The sequence below is a fragment of the Ranitomeya imitator genome, chromosome 1, assembly GCF_032444005.1.
Source record: "Ranitomeya imitator isolate aRanImi1 chromosome 1, aRanImi1.pri, whole genome shotgun sequence".
Classification (NCBI taxonomy): domain Eukaryota; kingdom Metazoa; phylum Chordata; class Amphibia; order Anura; family Dendrobatidae; genus Ranitomeya; species Ranitomeya imitator.
Genome location: NC_091282.1, coordinates 333,841,849 through 333,862,487, shown reverse-complemented (window position 1 = coordinate 333,862,487; position 20,639 = coordinate 333,841,849). Strand labels below are relative to the sequence as shown.

The 20,639-nt window shown below is 42.6% G+C and overlaps 1 protein-coding gene across 1 annotated transcript in view; it reads right to left on the bottom strand.

Annotated features, from left to right (window-relative positions):
* Window positions 1–20,639, bottom strand: part of TRPV4 (transient receptor potential cation channel subfamily V member 4) — a 191,240-nt gene that overhangs the window by 152,024 nt on the left and 18,577 nt on the right. The window contains exon 2 of the mRNA XM_069759365.1: window positions 1,332–1,727. Within this exon, the coding sequence (XP_069615466.1) occupies window positions 1,332–1,711 (380 nt within the window). The 5' untranslated portion in view covers window positions 1,712–1,727. The remainder of the gene's footprint in view (window positions 1–1,331; window positions 1,728–20,639) is intronic.

The following is a 20,639-nucleotide window of genomic DNA, read 5'->3' as shown; positions in this document are numbered from 1 at the left end:
ATATAGAGCCCAGCAGAAGCCTCTGACATATAGAGCCCAGCAGAAGCCCCTCATATATATATACAGCCCAGCAGAAGCTTCTCACACATATACAGCCCAGCTGAAGCCTCTCATATGTATACAGCCCAGCAGAAGCCCCTCATATATATATTATATATATATATATATATATATATATATATACAGCCCAGCAGAAGCCTCTCATACATATACAGCCCATCAGAAGCCTCTCATACATATACAGCCCAGCAGAAGCCTCTGACATATAGAGTCCAGAAGAAGCCTCTGACATATAGAGCCCAGCAGAAGCCCCTCATATATATACAGCCCAGCAGAAGCCTCTCATACATATACAGCCCAGGACAATCCTCTCCTATATAGATATACAGCCCAGCAGAAGCCTCTCATACATATACAGCCCAGGAGAATCCTCTCATATATAGATATACAGCCCAGCAGAAGCCTCTCATACATATACAGCCCAGCAGAAGCCCCTCATATATATACAGCCCTGCAGAAGCCTCTCATACAGTACATATACAGCCCATCAGAAGCCCCTCATACATATACAGCTAGCACAGCAACAGCCTTTGATATATACAGGTAAACAGCCTCTGATATATACAGCCCATCAGCAGCCCTATATATATATATATATATATATATACACAGCTCAGCAGAAGCCCCTCATATATATACAGCCCAGCAGAAGCCCCTCATATACATACAGCTCAGCAGAAGCCCCTCATATATAAAGCCCAGCAGAAGCCTCTCATACATATACAGCCCAGCAGAAGCCTTTGACATATAGAGCCCAGCAGCAGTCTTTGATATAGACAGCCCAAATTTCTACAATATACATACATATGGACATATTTTAATCTTTAACGCCCTTTCAGGACTTCAAGGGTTGACAAGGTCAGATATACTGCGTGAATTGGACTTTAGTGACATCATTAGTGATATTGCAGCTCGAAAATCAAGGAAAGTGCCCGGATTGTAAAAAAATGAATGATTTTACTTGAATTACTCTGCGTAAATGATTTTTGTAAATAAACTTGCATTCGTTTCATTTTGTGTTTTTGCATTACATATTGCAGGACCTTGAAAAACAGGCCTCCCTTCAAAATGGGCCACAGGACCACCCACCACTGCTGTATGCAGCACATGAATTACCGTTTTTTCAAAGGACACCAGTGCATAAAAATCAGACAGTACTCGCATAGTCTGGCTGAAAAGTAAGCTAAAATTCATACTTAATAGTCTTCTCACAAAACAGTGAACACAAGAAAAGTCACAAACAGCATCAAAAGTAAGATATCATTACTTACTCTGCAAGTATCTTCTTTCGTCTGCGCCTGTTTTCTGTAGGATGATGATGATAAGTCCCATAATCAAACAAAGAGTCCATGGGCGCTTTCTTTGGGGCTGGTACCACAGACGATTCATAAATGGTGGATTCCAATAGATCCATTGGAGTTGAAATACCTTTTTTAAAAGCACCTTGAAATCTAATCCTGAGGTTTTGCTTGCCATCTCCAGAAGGCTGTGGAATCCGATTCACCTCTGTGGGTACTGCGCCCTCTTCATTTTCAAACAAGTTGGCCAAGGAAGACAGAGGAAAACTGTCATTATGTGCCGAGACATCATCTCCTTGATTTTCATCAATATCTAGAGCACTCTGTTTGTGGAGGTGTGAGGGATCGGTCATGCTTCACTTTGAATTCCTGAAAAAGGAAAAAATATGTTATTAGTTTGAATTTAAGAAAAATTCAATGTCACCAATATGCCAGTCCTACAAAATCAACTCCCCAAAGTACTTGCTACTATGAAGTACCAAACATCAACCTATAGGAGTCTGTAGGTTTGTATACATTAACTAAACGCATTCTCTTGGAGTGGTTGTAGTGTCTACTACTACTACTCTTTTTGTAGATATACAGAGAATACTAAATGTTTTCCATGGTTTTTAAACTCCATAACCACAGAAGCAGTAAGTAACCATTTCATATAGCAGTTGATTTAACAAAAAAAACTCTTGATTTTATAAACACGAGCACATTCAGCTAGTATGGCACAATAACATCACTAAAAATCTTCGGCAAGTATCCAGAATTGCTGAGCAGCGTTGGAAGAAAACGCATTTGCAAGATGATTTCACCACATTCAAACAAGCAACTCTCGCATTCCAATCAGCTCTCACCTCTGCTAAACAGGCCTACTGTACACCCCTAATATCTTACTTATTCCACACTTTTAACTCCCTCCTCCCACCACTGACTCCTCCAACTTCCCTAATTTCTGCCGAGAACTTTGCCACGCACTTCAAGAACAAGATTGACTAAACAAGGCAAGTCTTTATTGTCCGACCACCACAACCCCTTTGTATACCAGACCAATGCCCAAACCCCATAACTTTCCCTCTCCAAAATCACTTCTACACTTGACCCTATCCCATCCCACCTCCTCCCCAACCTCCCCACCCCACTTATCCAATCCCTAACCCATCTCTTCACCCTATCACTAACATCTGGTACCTTCCCCTCTGTTTTAAAACATGCCACAATCACACCTATCCTAAAAAAGCTATGCCTTGACCCGAGGGCTATGTCAAGCTATCGCCCATATGTCTGCTTCCATACTCCTTGAACAGCATGTCCACGCTGAACTTTCCTCTCACTTTGCATCTAACTAACAACTTACTTACAGCCAAAGCTAACAGACAATTCTCTGTATTCCTCCTTCTTGACCAGTCCTCTGTCTTCAACACAGTTGACCACTGCCTCCTACTACAGATCCTCTCTTCCTTTGGTGTCAAAGACCTTACCCTATCCTGGATCTTCTCATACCTTACCAACCGCACATTTAGCGTTTTCTACTCCCATACTACCTCTTCATCTCGCCATCTCTCTCTTGATGTCCCTCAAGGCTCTGTTCTAGGACCCCTTTTCTTAATCCATACCCTTGACCTGTGACAACTCCTAAAGTCCTATGGCTTCCAGTACCATATATATGCTGATGACACTCAGATCTACCTCTCTGGCCCAGATGTCACCTCTCTGCTGTCCAGAATCCCAGAATGTCTGTCATCCATATCCTCCTTCTTCCTCAAGCTCAATGTGGAAAAATCTGAACTAATTATATCTTTCCTCCATCTTGCATATCTTCTCTACCTGATTTATCACAATAACTGCATCACACTTTCCCTTATCCGGGAAATCCACTGTCTTGGAGTAACCCTTGACTCTGCCCTGTCCGGTCGTTCAAACTGCACATCCCAGCTCTCGCCACCTCCAGCTCAAAAATACTTCCAGAATCTGTCCTTTCCTCAACCCTCAATCTACCAAAATGCTTGTGCATGCGCTAATCATCTCCCACCTCGACTACTGCAATGACTTTGAAAACTTAGGTAAGAAATTGAAAGAACTGGGAGCGTAGGTAGTCTTCTCTTTCATCCTCCCAGTGGATGGCCATGGAACAAGGAGGTGGAATAAAATTCTGCAGATGAACAACTGGCTGCATCAATGGTGCTATCAGCAAGGATTTGGATTTCTGGATCACGGAGTGAATTACCTATATGATGGACTGCTTGCTAGAGATGGGGTGCACCTTACGAAGACTGGAAAACATGTATTGCCTTGCTACACTCATCAGGAAAGCTTTACATTAGAACAAAGTGGGAAGGGAAGCAAAAGGCCAGAAAAAGCCATACACCTGACAAATACTATTGAGAACTTTGCTATTAGAAGTGGAAAGGAAGAACAAAGACAAAAAAAAAATCTAAATAATAAAAATATTGGAGGAAGAGAAACCAATCACATGGGCATGGGCAACAAACAAGGAGAATTGGAACTACTAACACAGGAGAAGAAATAGGAGGTCATTGGAATCACTGAAACTTGGTGGGATGATAAACATGATTGGAATACAAGGCTAGAAAGATACAACTTATTTGCAAGAAACAGACTTGATAAACGAGGAGAAGGTGTTGCATTGTATGTTAGAAAAGCGTATATCTGCACAGAGATTGAAGCTTCAGAGACTGGGAGTTCTGTGGAAACTGTTTGGGTAAGAATACAAGGACAGAACAACGGAATAGACACCATTGTAGGCATTTACTACAGGCCGCCTGTGCAAGCTGAAGATATGGATGAACTCTTTATGCATCAAATGGCCAAGTTCTCAAAAAATATGACATACTGGTCATGGGAGATTTCAACTATCCAGACATTTGTTAGGAATCTCTCTCAGGAAAAACTAACAGGTCAAGCAAATTCTTATCCTCTCTTGCTGACAACTTTATCTTCCAAAAGGTAGGGGAGAAAACAAGGGGATCTGCTACCTTGGATCTAATCCTTATAAACAGGGAGGAAATGGTTGAGGAGGTAAGAGTGGCTGGGACCCTAGGAGGTAGCGACCATGCTATTTTAGAATTTTGGATAACTAGAGGAGGAAGACCTGTGAAGACTCAGAATTCAAGGTTAGATTTCAGAAAGGCAGATTTTAAGGGACTCAGAAAGAGAATCGGAGGGATCCAATGGCTAGATATCCTCAAGGACAAAAATTTCCAGAAGGTTGGGAAATCTTGAAAAATGAGATTCTCAAAGCATAATCGTTAACAATTCCAAAAAGAGGGAAGAATACAAAGCATTTAAGAAAAACCAGGATGGAAGAACACAGAACTTAAACACATGCTAAAAAGGAAGAAAGAAATGTTTATCAAATGGAAAGAGGGAGGCATATCTAATGAAGAATATAATGCTGTCTGCAGAACCTGCAGGGCACGAATCAGATTATCTAAAGCTGACAATGAATTAAGGCTTGCAAGGGATGTCAAAAGCAATAAAAAAGGATTTTGGGGACATGTCAAAAGTAAAAGAAAAGTCAAAGATGCTATATGATTTTTACAGGATGAAAATGATGAAATGGTAAGAAAGGATGTTGAGAAGGCTGAACTTTTAAATTCCTATTTTGCATCTGTTTTCTCTCAGAAAGGAAATGTAACATCAACTGATCTTCACTATCCTATTAATGGAATAGAAGAATCCAGGATATATATAAACAAAAAGATATTGAGGAAACACTTAGGTAACATGAATTAATTCAAGTCTCCAGGTCCAGATGAAATACACCCCAGAGTACTGAAGGAGATAGCAGAAGAAATATTTGAACCACTCTCCATAATCTTTGAAAATTCTTGGAGAACAGGAGAAGTCCCAGAAGACTGGAGAAGAGCAAATGTTGTTCCTATCTTCAAAAAGGGGAAGAAGGTGAACCCAGGGAACTATAGGCCGGTGAATCTTACTTCCATACCAGGAAGAATCTTTGAACAAATTATTAAACAACATGTATGTAAGTACCTGGATAAGAATGAAGTGATTAACCAGAGTCAGCATGGGTTTGTAACTAATAAGTCATGTCAGACTAACTTAATTTCCTTCTATGACAGAATTACTGACTGGGTGGATCAGGGAAATGCTGTAGATATAGTATATCTTGACTTCAGCAAAGCATTAGACAAAGTATCTCACACCATCCTTATTGAAAAAATGACTAAGTATGGAATGAACAAGGAAACTATTAGGTGGATTCATAACTGGCTTGGTGATCGGACCCAAATAGTTGTCATAAATGGCTGCACATCAAGTTGGAAGAATGTCTCAAGTGGGGTACCACAGGGTTCTGTCCTGGGCCCTGTATTGCTCAACATCTTTATCAATGATTTAGATGAAGGAATTGAGGGTACACTGATTAAATTTGCTGATGACACAAAGCTAGAAGGGATAGCTAATACTAGAGAAGAGAGAGAGGATTCAAAAAGATGTAAATAAACTGGAGCAGTGGGCAGCAACTAACAGAATGGTTTTTAACCCCTTCCCAACCCATGACGCCACGTAGGCGTCATGAAAGTCGGTGCCAATCCGACCTATGACGCCTATGTGGCGTCATGGAAAGATCGCGTCCCTGCAGGCCGGGTGAAAGGGTTAACTCCCATTTCACCCGATCTGCAGGGACAGGGGGAGTGGTAGTTTAGCCCGGGGGGGTGGCTTCACCCCCTCGTGGCTACGATCGCTCTGATTGGCTGTTGAAAGTGAAACTGCCAATCAGAGCGATTTGTAATATTTCACCTATTATAACTGGTGAAATATTACAATCCAGCCATGGCCGATGCTGAAATATCATCGGCCATGGCTGGAAATACTAATGTGCCCCCACCCCACCCCACCGATCGCCCCCCCAGCCCCCCGATCTGTCCGGTACACTGCCCCGCTCCCCTCCGTCCTGTGCTCCGCTCCCCCCGTGCTCTTGTCCGCTCACCCCCGTGCTCCAATCACCCCCCCGTGCTCCAATCACCCCCCCTCCTGCACTCCGATCCACCCCCCCCGGTGCTCCGTTCCACCCCCCGTGCTCCGTTCCAGCCCCCCCGTGCTCCGTTCCACGCCCCCCGTGCTCCGTTCCACCCCTCCCGCGCTCCGATTCCCCCCCCCCGTGCTCCAATCCCCCCCCCCGTGGTCCCCCCCCACCCCATCATACTTACCGATCCAGCCGGGGTCCCGTCCGTCTTCTCCCTGGGCGCCGCCATCTTCCAAAATGGCGGGCGCATGCGCAGTGCGCCCGCCGAATCTGCCGGCTGGCAGATTCGTTCCAAAGTGCATTTTGATCACTGAGATAGATTATATCTCAGTGATCAAAATAAAAAAAAAATAATAAATGACCCCCCCCCCCCCCCTTTGTCACCCCCATAGGTAGGGACAATAAAAAAATAAAGAATTTTTTTTTTTTCCACTAATGTTAGAATAGGGTTAGGGGTAGGGTTAGGGGTAGGGTTAGGGGTAGGGTTAGGGTTAGGGTTAGGGGTAGGGTTAGGGCTAGGGGTAGGGTTAGGGGTAGGGTTAGGGTTAGGGTTTCGGTATGTGCACACGTATTCTGGTCCTCTGCGGATTTTTCCGCTGCGGATTTGATAAATCCACAGTGCTAAACCGCTGCGGATTTATGGCGGATTTACCGCGTTTTTTTCTGCGCATTTCACTGCGGTTTTACAACTGCGATTTTCTATTGGAGCAGTTGTAAAACCACTGCGGAATCCGCACAAAGAAGTGACATGCTGCGAAATGTAAACCGCTGCGTTTCCGTGCAGTTTTTCCGCAGCATGTGTACAGCGATTTTTGTTTCCCGTAGGATTACATTGAACTGTAAACTCATGGGAAACTGCTGCGGATCCGCAGCGTTTTCCGCAGCGTGTGCACATACCTTTAGAATTAGGCTATGTGCACACGGTGCGGATTTGGCTGCGGATCTGCAGCGGATTGGCCGCTGCGGATTCGCAGCAGTGTTCCATCAGGTTTACAGTACCATGTAAACCTATGGAAAACCAAATCCGCTGTGCCCATGGTGCGGAAAATACCGCGCGGAAACGCTGCGTTGTGTTTTCCACAGCATGTCAATTCTTTGTGCGGATTCCGCAGCGTTTTACACCTGTTCCTCAATAGGAATCCGCAGGTGAAATCCGCACAAAAAACACTGGAAATCCGCGGAAAATCCGCAGGTAAAACGCAGTGCCTTTTACCCGCGGATTTTTCAAAAATGGTGCGGAAATATCTCACACGAATCCGCAACGTGGGCACATAGCCTTAGGGTTAGGGTTGGAATTAGGGTTGTGGTTAGGGGTGTGTTGGGGTTAGGGTTGGGATTAGGGTTACGGGTGTGTTGGGGTTAGGGTTGTGATTAGGGTTATGGCTACAGTTGGGATTAGGGTTAGGGGTGTGTTGGGGTTAGTGTTGGAGTTAGAATTGAGGGGTTACCACTGTTTAGGCACATCAGGGGTCTCCAAACGCAACATGGCGCCACCATTGATTCCAGCCAATCTCGTATTCAAAAAGTCAAATGGTGCTCCCTCACTTCCGAGCCCTGACGTGTGCCCAAACAGTGGTTTACCCCCACATATGGGGTACCAGCATACTCAGGACAAACTGCGCAACAATTACTGGGGTCCAATTTCTCCTGTTACCCTTGTGAATCTAAAAAAATTTCTTCTGTAACTCTTGGGAAAATAAAAAATTCTGGGCTAAATAATTATTTTTGAGGAAAGAAAACGTATTTATTATTTTCACGGCTCTGCATTATAAACTTCTATGAAGCACTTGGGGGTTCAAAGTGCTCACCACACATCTAGATAAGTTCCTTTGGGGGTCTAGTTTCCAAAATGAGGTCACTTGTGGGGGGTTTCTACTGTTAAGCCACATCAGGGGCTCTGCAAACGCAACGTGACGCCCACAGAGCATTCCATCAAAGTCTGCATTTCAAAACGTCACTACTTCACTTCCGAGCCCCGGCATGTGCCCAAACAGTCATTTACCCCCACATATGGGGTATCAGCGTACTCAGGAGAAACTGGACAACAACTTTTGGGGTCAAATTTCTCCTGTTACCCTTGGGAAAATAAAAAATTGCAGGCTAAAAGATCATTTTTGAGAAAATATTTTTTATTTTTTATTTTCATGGCTCTGCGTTATAAACTTCTGTGAAGCACTTGGGGGTTCAAAGTCCTCACCACACATCTAGATTAGTTCCTTTGGGGGTCTAGTTTCCAAAATGGGGTCATTTCTGGGGGATCTCCAATGTTTAGGCACACAGGGGCTCTCCAAACGTGACATGGTGTCCGCTAATGATTGGAGCTAATTTTCCATTTAAAAAGCCAAATGGCGTGCCATCCCTTCCGAGCCCTGCCGTGCGCCCAAACAGTGGTTTACCCCCACATATGGGGTATCAGCGTACTCAGGACAAACAGGACAACAATATTTGTGGTCCAATTTCTCCTATTATCCTTGGCAAAATAGGAAATTCCAGGCTAAAAAATCATTTTTGAGGAAAGAAAATTTATTTTTTATTTTCATGGCTCTGCGTTATAAACTTCTGTGAAGCACCTGGGGGTTTAAAGTGCTCAATATGCATCTAGATAAGTTCCTTGGGGGGTTTAGTTTCCAAAATGGGGTCACTTGTGGGGGAGCTCCAATGTTTAGGCACACAGGGGCTCTCCAAACGCGACATGGTGTCCGCTAACAATTGGAGCTAATTTTCCATTCAAAAAGTCAAATGGCGCGCCTTCCCTTCCGAGCCTTACCATGTGCCCAAACAGTGGTTTACCCCCACATATGAGGTATCGACGTACTCGGGAGAAATTGCCCAACAAATTTTATGATCCATTTTATCCTACTGCCCATGTGAAAATGAAAAAATTGAGGCGAAAAGAATTTTTTTGTGAAAAAAAAGTACTTTTTCATTTTTACAGATCAATTTGTGAAGCACCTGAGGGTTTAAAGTGCTCACTAGGCATCTAAATAAGTTCCTTGGGGGGTCTAGTTTCCAAAATGGGGTCACTTGTGGGGGAGCGCCAATGTTTAGGCACACAGGAGCTATCCAAACGCGACATGGTGTCCGCTAACGATGGAAATAATTTTTCATTCAAAAAGTCAAATGGCGCTCCTTCCCTTCCGAGCCTTACCATGTGCCCAAACAGTGGTTTACCCCCACATGTGAGGTATTGGTGTACTCTGGAGAAATTTCCCAACACATTTTAGGATCCATTTTATCCTGTTGCCCATGTGAAAATGAAAAAATTTAGGCTAAAAGAATTTTTTTGTGAAAAAAAAGTACTTTTTCATTTTTACGGATCAATTTGTGAAGCACCTGGGGGTTCAAAGTGCTCACTATGCATCTAGATAAGTTCCTTGGGGCGTCTAGTTTCCAAAATGGGGTCACTTGTGGGGGAGCTCCAATTTTTAGGCACACGGGGGCTCTCCAAACGTGACATGGTGTCCGCTAAAGAGTGGAGCCAATTTTTAATTCAAAAAGTCAAATGGCGCTCCTTCCCTTCCAAGCCCTGCCGTGCGCCCAAACAGTGGTTTACCCCCACATATGAGGTATCAGCGTACTCAGGACAAATTGGACAACAACTTTCGTGGTTCAGTTTCTCCTTTTACCATTGGGAAAATAAAAAAATTGTTACTAAAAGATAATTTTTGTGACTAAAAAGTTAAATGTTCATTTTTTCCTTCCATGTTGCTTCTGCTGCTGTGAAGCACCTGAAGGGTTAATAATCTTCTTGAATGTGGTTTTGAGTACCTTGAGGGGTGCAGTTTTTAGAATGGTGTCACTTTTGGGTATTTTCAGCCATATAGACCCCTCAAACTGACTTCAAATGTGAGGTGGTCCCTAAAAAAAATGGTTTTGTAAATTTCGTTGTAAAAATGACAAATCGCTGGTCAAATTTTAACCCTTATAACTTCCTAACAAAAAAAAATTTTGTTTCCAAAATTGTGCTGATGTAAAGTAAACATGTGGGAAATGTTATTTATTAACTATTTTGTGTCACATATCTCTCTGGTTTAACAGAATAAAAATTCAAAATGTGAAAATTGCGAAATTTTCAAAATTTTCGCCAAATTTCCGTTTTTATCACAAATAAACGCAGAATTTATTGACCTAAATTTACCACTAACATGAAGCCCAATATGTCACGAAAAAACAATCTCAGAACCGCTAGGATCCGTTGAAGCGTTCCTGAGTTATTACCTCATAAAGGGACACTGGTCAGAATTGCAAAAAACGGCAAGGTCTTTAAGGTCAAAATAGGCTGGGTCATGAAGGGGTTAACAAGGAAAAATGCAAAGTACTACATCTGGGCAATAAAAATGAAAAAAGCATATACAGAATGGGAGGAATAGGGCTAAGCAACAGCACATGTGAAAAAGACTTGTGTATACTAATAGATCATAAACTGAACATGAGTCAACATTGTGATGCAGCAGCAAAAAAAGACAAATGCAATTCTGGGATGTATTAACAGAAGTATACAGTCTAGATCATGCAAAGTCATTATTGCCTTCTACTCCTCTTTGGTCAGACCTCATCTGGAATACTGTGTCCAGTTTTGGGCACCGCATTTTAAAAAAGACATCAACAACTGGAGCAAGTTCAGAGAAAGCGACCAGAATGGTGACCGGTCTGCAAACCATGTCCTATGAGGAACGGTTACAGGATTTGGGAATGTTTAGCTTGCAAAAAAGAAGACTGAGAGGAGACTTAATAGCTGTCTACAAATATCTCAAGGGCTGTCACATTATAGAAGGATCATCTTTATTCTCATTTGCACAAGGAAAGACTAGAAGCAATGGGATGAAACTGAATGGGATTAGATATTAAAACTGAATTAGAAACTGAATAAGATATTAGAAAAAAAACTTTTTGACAGTTAGGGTGATCAACGAGTGGAACAGGCTGACACGAGAGGTGGTGAGTTCTCCTTCCATGGCAGTTTTCAAACAGAGGCTGGACAGACATCAGTCTGGGATGATTTAGTGAATCCTGCTTTGAGCAGGGGGTTGGACCAGATGACCCAGGAGGTCCCTTCCAACTCTACCATTCTATGATTCTACTGCAACATCCTCCTCTGTGACCTACCTTCTAACATTTTTGCACCTCTCCAGTCCGTCCTTAACTCTGCTGCCTGGCTAATTAATCTTTCGCCTTGCTACACTCATAATTCCCCTCTTAGCAAATCCCTTCTCTGGCTCCCAATTTCCCAGCGTATCCAGTTTAAACTACTAACACTGACCTACAAAACCATCCATAACCTTTCTCCTCTGTATATTTCTGAACTAATCTCCCAATATCTTCCCTCGCATTATCTTTGGTCCTCCCAAGACCTCCTACTCTCCTCCACACTTATTCGCTCCTCACCCAATCGCCTGCAAGATTTCTCCCGACTATCCCCCATCCTCTGGAATTCTGTGTGCCAACACGTCCGATTATATCCACCACATCTGGATCCTTCAGACGGAACCTGAAAACCCATCTCTTCAAAAAAGCCTACAACCTGTAATGACCACGCTGCCAACTCAACACCATCGGAGCTACTGCAACCCCCAACCTGCTCTCTCCTCCCCCATAATCCTGTAGAATGTAAGCCCGCAAGGCCAGGGTCCTCTTCCTTCTGTATCAGTCCATCATTGTTAGTTTGATACTGTAATTGATATTTGTATTTGGATGTAACCTCTTCTCATGTACAGCACCATGGAATGAATGGTGCTATATAGATCAATAACAACAACAATAAAAGTATGCACATAGACCAGATAGATGCAAAGCTCACAGAAATGACAAGTTATTTTGAGGCATTGCTAGGGCCAATGTCTGGAAAAGTAGATATGTTGCATTAGAAGTTCTTGTCCTCATCTATGAAAAACTTGCATTTTCCTGTCTTAAAATTATCTCACCTCCAAATTTATTTATATGCACATGTAGATCTTTCAAAGTCCAGGAATACTTTTATATGGCTAATCCATTCTTCCACTTCTGAGAAATCAGTGTTTAAATGGATATGCAATTGAGGCTAAAGAACTATTGGTAGATTAGAAGCCTCTGTCACTCCCCCTCTATTCCTCACCTCCTCCTGCTTGACAGATAGCCTTTATGCTGTATGACTTCAGACAATAAAAGTCATCATTCAATCAAGAGGCAGAAGTGCTGTTCACAGAATAGAGCTGGAGTGCCGGAGGCTTCATATCTACAAATAGTTTTTCAGCCTCATTTGCTTATAAATTCCAACACTGATTTTTCTGAAACAGACGAAGGGACTGGTATAATAAAGATATTGCTAGACTTACCTTCAAAAGAGATATATGCACATAAATAGTTTAGTGGGTGAAATACTGCTAACAAAGTGTGCTTTCAAAGGGAATCTACCACTCTCGAATATGTGAGGCTTACATCAAACAGCATTTTCCAATGAAAATAATATTTCCTTAACAAAATGGTTCCATAGAGTTTCAACACAATACTGCAACAATTTGCATAAAACTTCAAATGTAATGCCTAAAGCTCGAATCCAGAAAAATGTTTTATCTTTTCTTCAATTTATAATGTATCTTCTGTACATACTTGTGTTAGGTTTTTCATGGACTACTGCATTGCACGGTTACCCCATCACGTGAACCCCACACTGTCTGGATCACTTAGCTTCTTCATTGTGGACCGAAATTTACTAAGTCTGTTCCATGCCTTCGATTTATCCTTCTGATACACTTCACTATATTGACCATGAAGAACCTCTAGTCCTAAACATAGATATGATTCATTGTCTTCTATCACCTCTTTCTGTTTTTTTATACGGTAGAACTTGTGCTATCCATATTAGGTATATGACTGATAATAATTTTTTATATTTTAAGATACCCAAAAGTGGGTGCATAAGTGTTGCGTTACTATAGACAATTGGAGAAAAAAAAGGAGATCAGTCCCATAAACAAATGCCAAATATGTTCAGGCTTGGGCCACAGGCGAAGATTCAGTGTCCTGCTGTCTTTTGAAAGATCTTCTCATTAGAGACTATACTATAAGCCACTGTGCAAACATTTCCCAGATGTGGGTTAGGAGCAGAGCCTAAAACGCAGCTGAAAACAACCCTCCCTTTCATATTGACTATAAATATACACAAGCATGTCATTTTGTAGGCGCATACAACTGCTTTTAAAGCATTTCGAAAAAACGACACTTAACTAAATGATAGGCATAGATTTCTATATAGACATGTATCATTGTATGGTATGCTACATGTGAATGAACACAAATTATATATTCCAGAAAAATGAATGTTTTAAGATAGCCAACTGCTTGCAATAGCAAACGAATAGCATTCGTATAGCCAACGCGGTATCTGTCTATTAGACAGAAGAACTTAAAACTTTTACAAAATCTTACATAAGAGAAGAGAATAAGTACTGTGCTGAAATGTATGACCACCACGATCTGTGCTCGTAGACAAAGAACATATGTGGCTAGTGTTGGTGAAAGATTATTTTGGTTCTTCCTTGTCAGACATCTCGCTTCTGCTTTCTCTATTCTCTTGTGATGAACGCTAGCATGAAAACTTGTGTTTTAGGCTACTTTCACACTAGCGTCGTACGACGCACGTCGCAATGCATAGTTTTGCAGAAAAAACGCATCCTGCAAAGTTGTTTGCAGGATGCGTTTTTTCTCCATAGGCTTGTATTAGCAACGCATTGCCACGCATCGCAACCGTCGTGCGACGGTTGCGTCGTGTTGTGGCGGACCGTCGGCACCAAAAAAGTTGCATGTAACGTTTTTTGGTGCGTTGTGTCCGCCATTTCCGACCGCGCATGCGCGGCCGGAACTCCGCCCCCTCCTCCCCGGAGCTCACAATGGGGCAGTGGATGTATTGTAAAACTGCATCCGCTGCCCCCGTTGTGCTGCGCTTTCACAGCATGCATCGGTACGGCGCCACGACGCATTGCACCGTGCGTCGTACGACGCTAGTGTGAAAGTAGCCTTATGGATATGGCTAGGCCTTCACAGTGATGAGGACTCGTCATCTGTAATTCATATTGAATTAAACATATTTGCCATTTTTGCAATTCTGTTTCAATATATTGGTTTTTGAGCTGTCAAAGTAGAACATAGAAAATACATCTAAACAATGTCTAAAAGGATATTGTGATCTATTATAAAATTTCTTATCCAGTTGATTGGATTCAGAGGGTATTGAGTATAAACGTTTTTCTTTGTAAAAAATGTGCACTGTTCTAAAAATGTCAAAAAAAGTTAAAGTTTTCCACTACATTTTATATATGTGCCTGTGAACAGCGCTATCGCTGACCGCTCAGTCCTCATCACGTGATCCCGGCTGCAGCCGCCCTTGAAATCTGCTAATGTCACGTCAAGTTCCAGAATCCCTTCATTCAGCTAGGCGTGACTCAGTCGCAGGCAGGGGGATTGACTGGGCTGTGGGCAGAGTTTCACCGCATGTCACATCCTAGTATCTATAGCGCACTTGCGGCCAATGAAAGCAGACGAGAGAGGGAAAACGCGCGTTGGATACTGGGTTGTGACGTGCGGTGAAACTCCACCCACAACCCAGTCAATCGGGGGGTGCATGCGACTGGGTCATGCCTGGCTGAATGAAGGGATTCCGGAGGTTGACGTGACATCAGCAGATGTCAGCGGCGGCTTCAGCTAATGTCACGTGATGCAGACTGAGCGATAATGTCGCTCACGGACACATATGGCAGCACTATGTATTTACAAACAGACTTATTTACAAGGTGCAAAATTCAATGGGGCCATTATACAATGTAGTGTACAACCTCTTTAAAAGAAGAAAAAAATGGGGAAAAAAAGTCTTCAATCAATTAGCAATTCCATATCACCTTAGAAACCAAAATGTAAAGGATTGTCTGTTTTCAGAAAATTGTGTTTCCTGGGCACAGTTTGTTATATAATATATATATATATATATATATATATATATATCTTCAGCAAAGCAGGAGCAAGATTTTCTGTAAGGGGACAACCCCTTTAAATATAAGTGCACACACAATAATCTGCATATTTTCACAGTTCCGGTCACATAATATGGTCAAACATGTCACGATACATTTGCTTTGACACATTCCTGATCTGTTCATTTAAGGTACCTTCACACTGAGCAACTTTACAACGAGAACGACAACGATCCGAGACGTTGCAGCGTCTTGGATAGCGATCTCGTTGTGTTTGACACGCAGCAGCGATCAGGATCCTGCTGTGACATCGCTGGTCGTAGCTGAAAGTCCAGAACTTTATTTGGTCGTCAGGTCAGCGTGATTCGTCATGTTTGACAGCAAAAGCAACGATTCCTGCAATGTTTTTACATGGAGCTAACAACCAGCTACAACGATAAGTACGTCACTGGATCGCTCCTGCATCGTTCTGGAGTTGCTGTGTTTGACATCTCTACAGCGACCTAACAGCGATGCTCCAGCGATCTAGTTTAGGTCAGATCGTTGTCTATATCGCTGGAGCATCGCTAAAGGTACCGTCACACATAACGATACCGTTAACGATATCATTGCTTTTTGTGACGTAGCAACGATATCGTTAAGGAAATGACAGCGACCAACGATCAGACCCCTGCTGGGAGATCGTTGGTTGCTGAGGAAAGTTCAGAACTTTATTTCGTCGCTGGACTTCCCACTGACATCACTGGATCGGCGTGTGTGACACCGATCCAGCGATGTCTTCACTGGTAACCAGGGTAAACATCGGGTTACTAAGCGCAGGGCCGCGCTTAGTAACCCGATGTTTACCCTGGTTACCAGCGTAAACGTTAAAAAAACAAACACTACATACTTACCTTCAGCTGTCTGTCCCCGGCGCTCTGCTTCTCTGCACTCCTCCTGCATCCTGTGTCAGCGCCAGCCAGCCGGAAAGCACAGCGGTGACGTCACCGCTCTGCTTTCCGGCTGACCGGCGCTTACAGTGCAGAGGAAAGCAGAGCGCCGGAGGACAGACAGCTGAAGGTAAGTATGTAGTGTTTGTTTTTTTAACGTTTACACTGGTAACCAGGGTAAACATCGGGTTACTAAGCGCGGCCCTGCGCTTAGTAACCCGATGTTTACCCTGGTTACCGGGGACCTCGGGATCGTTGGTCGCTGGAGAGCTGTCTGTGTGACAGCTCTCCAGCGACCAAACAGCGACGCTGCAGCGATCGACATCATTGTCAGTATCGTTGCAGCGTCGCTTAGTGTGACGGTACCTTAAATGTGATGGTACCTTTACAATTAGTCTGGACTTTAATGTGTGCACGCCCTTAGGGGTTGTTAGATCTTTAAACATTCATATCGGAGGAGACAGAATGTAAAGAACAACTATACATAGCAGTCCTGCAGAACAAACCAAAAGGAAAACTCCACTGTTGAATGAAATATACAATATTCCGCAGTCTACATGAAAAGTAGAGCAACTTTATAAATTGTCAGCTTCACTAATCATGGATGATGAATTTTAAATTATTTGAGGTTTTCCCATCTGTTTAGACAAAAAAGAAAGATGCTGGAATTTCTCTTACCAAGTAGCAATGCACCGTGTGAATTCCACTTACAGAACTATCCCATTAGATCCCATGACTGACTACAACCGCCGTCTGGTCCAAATTAAACTGACAGAATTTGAACAAAAAAAAAAAAATAAAAGCAGCTACGCATATAAACGCAGAACTCAGTCAAAAATAATAAAAACAGTAAGGCGCGTTTGCACATGGCCCATTGCACGCAGCTTGTATGGCAGCGTACAGAGCCACGTTCTTTGTTATGCATCATATGTGCGGAGATGTAATGCTTCTAAGAGGGAATACCTTGAAAAAAGTGTCACTCTATGGACAGGGGTGTAATTATAGTGAGTGCAGGGGTTACCGTTGCACCTTAGCTCTGGAGTTTCTTTTTGCCCATATGAGAACACCAGTACAACTAAAAGGAACCCGACAGGACATTACAGAGACTGACGCTGCCCAAATCATGGACAATGGGAATCAGGCACTCCCTGTGTTACTCAGCCATGTATGCCTTACTTTGAAACGCTTCAACATTTCAGAGAAAACTAAATGCTTTGTAAAACTGCTTCAAATGTCGCAAATGTTGCCTCAATTCCAAGTTGTTCAAACATTTTGGTGTTTTTACACCAGTTTTGGCCAGCTTTGACAACTTTTTGGAAATAACAAATGTATGCTGGCCCCTGGCTGGTCTACATTTCTGATATTTACAAACAACAGTTGAAAAATGCACCAAATTCATTAAAAAAGTATGCGCCTCTTAATGAATTTTGTGCATCTTACTCCAGCACTCCCTTCATTAACGTGTACAACACAATAATATTAATATATCTGGGTCTATTTGTTGTGGACCTTCAAGACTGGTTTATGGCAGCTTCTACCCACCCCACTATGGACAAACATAGCCACTAGTGACCAGATTTGAACTACGGTAGTCAATCAAAACACATGGTCCTTGCCCGGCTTGGCTTTTCAAAGAAGGTTGATAGCTTTTCTGCCAATTAGAGAATACTGAAAGCAGCTGGAGACAGGTAGATGTCCTCTGTATATCTGGGTCTACAGGTTTACCTCGCTTCGTAGCTTCTATTTCCAGGATCCACAGGGAGACTTCTCTGTGCTTGCTTGACCTATAATAACCTTCACACTATAATTTCTTGATAGTCACTTTTTGGGGTTTACAATACACACTGTATTACACTAGTATGTGGTGCTACTGGTATTAAACAAGACCTTCACAGACAGAAGACCCAATGACTAGCCCTCAGTGCATGGCATCCAGACTGATTCTCTTTGGCACCATATTGTCAAAAAGGAGATAAACAATATATAGTGAATTGTCTATATAGTATATAGCATACAGAGGCATTTTCCACATCTTTACTGTGCCCATTTTTAGAACTTTAAATTGTATATATTATACTTGCACCTTGGAACTGGTGACTGAGATCACCCTACAGTTCCTCGCATCATAAAGTTATGCTCACGTTTTTTTTAAATGAAAATTTTCAGCTGTGTTTTAAAGTACCAGCAAAGTTTGAGATTTCAGAAATCCCATGCAGACACCATGGTCTTTTTTTCATCAGTAATTTGTGCTTTGCATGTTTTTTTGCACAATAGAGCATGCCACTTCTGTCAGAGTTTTTCACCCATTGAAAGTATTGTGTGATCAAAAAAACTTTGAAGAAGAGATACCCCCAAAAATGCAGGTATCAGGTTTTACAGTGCTTTTTGTGCCAAAACCTGATTAAATAGAATGAGAATATTTTTTTTGCACTAAACTTTATCAGCATGTAGAAGAGACAAATGTAGCATGACAAAAACACTGCAAAAAATGCAAGAAAAAACAAGCAAAAACTGCTTTTTTCTGCAGCTACTTTCCTTCTAAAAGAGCAGGTTTTGCTGCAAAAAAAACAAAAACGCGTATGGTGAACATACCCCAAGAGGATACATGCACTATAAATTGCGTGGAATGTTGGGGTGCCCTATTGCAAGTTTTCCATCATGGCTCAGAAACTTCAGGGTATTAGACTGATACCTAAAAAGTGAACCTGTCGACAGGCTTGATAATACCCATGTTTTAGTTCCTACCAACAATCATATACCATTACAGAGAATACCCTATATTTAAAAAAAAAATACATGAATAGAGAATTTGCTTCTCATACCATTGGGATAGAGACTTGAAACAAGTAAAGAACACAAAAAAATAAAATGACAATTTCCATCAACAGTTAAGTTAAAGGGAACCTGTCACCCCCAAAATCGAAGATGAGCTAAGCCCACTGGCATGAGGGGGTTATCTACAGCATTCTGTAATGCTGTAGATAAGCCCCCGATGTATCCTGAAAGATGAGAAAAAGAGGTTAGATTATACTCACCTAGGGGCGTTCCCGCTGCGGTCCGGTCCAGGGCCTCCCATCTTCTTACGATGACGTCCTCTTCTTGCCTTCACGCTGCGGCTCCGGTGTACTTTGTCTGCCCTGGTGAGGGCAGAGCAAAGTACTGCAGTGCGCAGGCGACGGGAAAGGTCAGAGAGGCCCAGCTCCTGCGCACTGAGGTACTTTGCTCTGCCCTCAACAGGGCAGACAAACTACATCTGCGCCGGAGCCGCAGCGTGAAGACAAGAAGAGGACGTCATCCTAAGAAGATGGGAGGACCGGACTGGACCGCGACGCCCATTGGATCGAACCGCCCACCCAGAATGCTGTAGATAAGCCCCTGATGCCGGTGGGCTTAGCTCACCTTCAATTTTAGGGATGACTGGTTCCCTTTAATACTTTCCAGTGTTCCAGTTAGGTCTTGGGTTTTTTGGCAACAACAAACAGTTAACTGCAATTAAACTCATGCTCTGGTTGGTGTGGCATTGTTTCACCTTGTCGTTTTTCATATTCGTCATCCTGTGATTATACTCTGCACCAAGAGAGAGATATAATTACAGCAAGAAGAAAAACATCAGTCTCTCCTTATGTTAAGAATTCATCATTCATAGCTTCCATGTTTTAAAGAAATCCTGTGGTTCTTCTAGATTGTTACAGTGACTTGCAAAAGTATTCTGCCCCCCCCCCCCCCCTTGGCTTTTTACCCATTTTGTTACATTACAACCTGTGATTAAATATTTTTGTAATCAGACTGTTTAGTGCTGATGCATCACACACAAATCGAAGTTCGTGAAGTGAGAAAACTATAGGCAGAAATTAAGTATGGGCTCAAATAACACAATTGGCTGGTGCATACTGTATGCATTTACTCCTTTTGCGATGAAGCCCCTAAAAGTTTCTGGTGCAAGCAATTAGGCCCCTTTCACACATCATTTTTTTGCCATCAGTCGCAATCCGTTGAATTTTGAAAAAAAAACGGATCCGGCGACTGATGCGCCGGATCAGTTTTTTTCTCATAGACTTGTATTAGCGACGGATGGCCTCACATTTTATCCGACATTCGCTGGATCCATCGAAAATGGTTTGTCCGGTGACCGGAGACGACAGACATAGACAGAAACGTTACTATGTCGAAAAACCGGACAGCGACGGATCCGTCGACGTCCGTAGTTTGCTAGAATGGAAGCCTATGGGCGCCGGATCTGTCAAGTGACAGAATCCGGCGACAGATTCCAGTTTTTTTAACTGAGCATGCTCCGCTTTATTTCAGATCCATTTAGCCAGACCCCATAGTCTGATCCATTGAAAAAACTAATCCTTCACATCAGTTTTTCACAATCTGCTACTGATTCATCGAGCCAACGGATTGTTAGTGATGG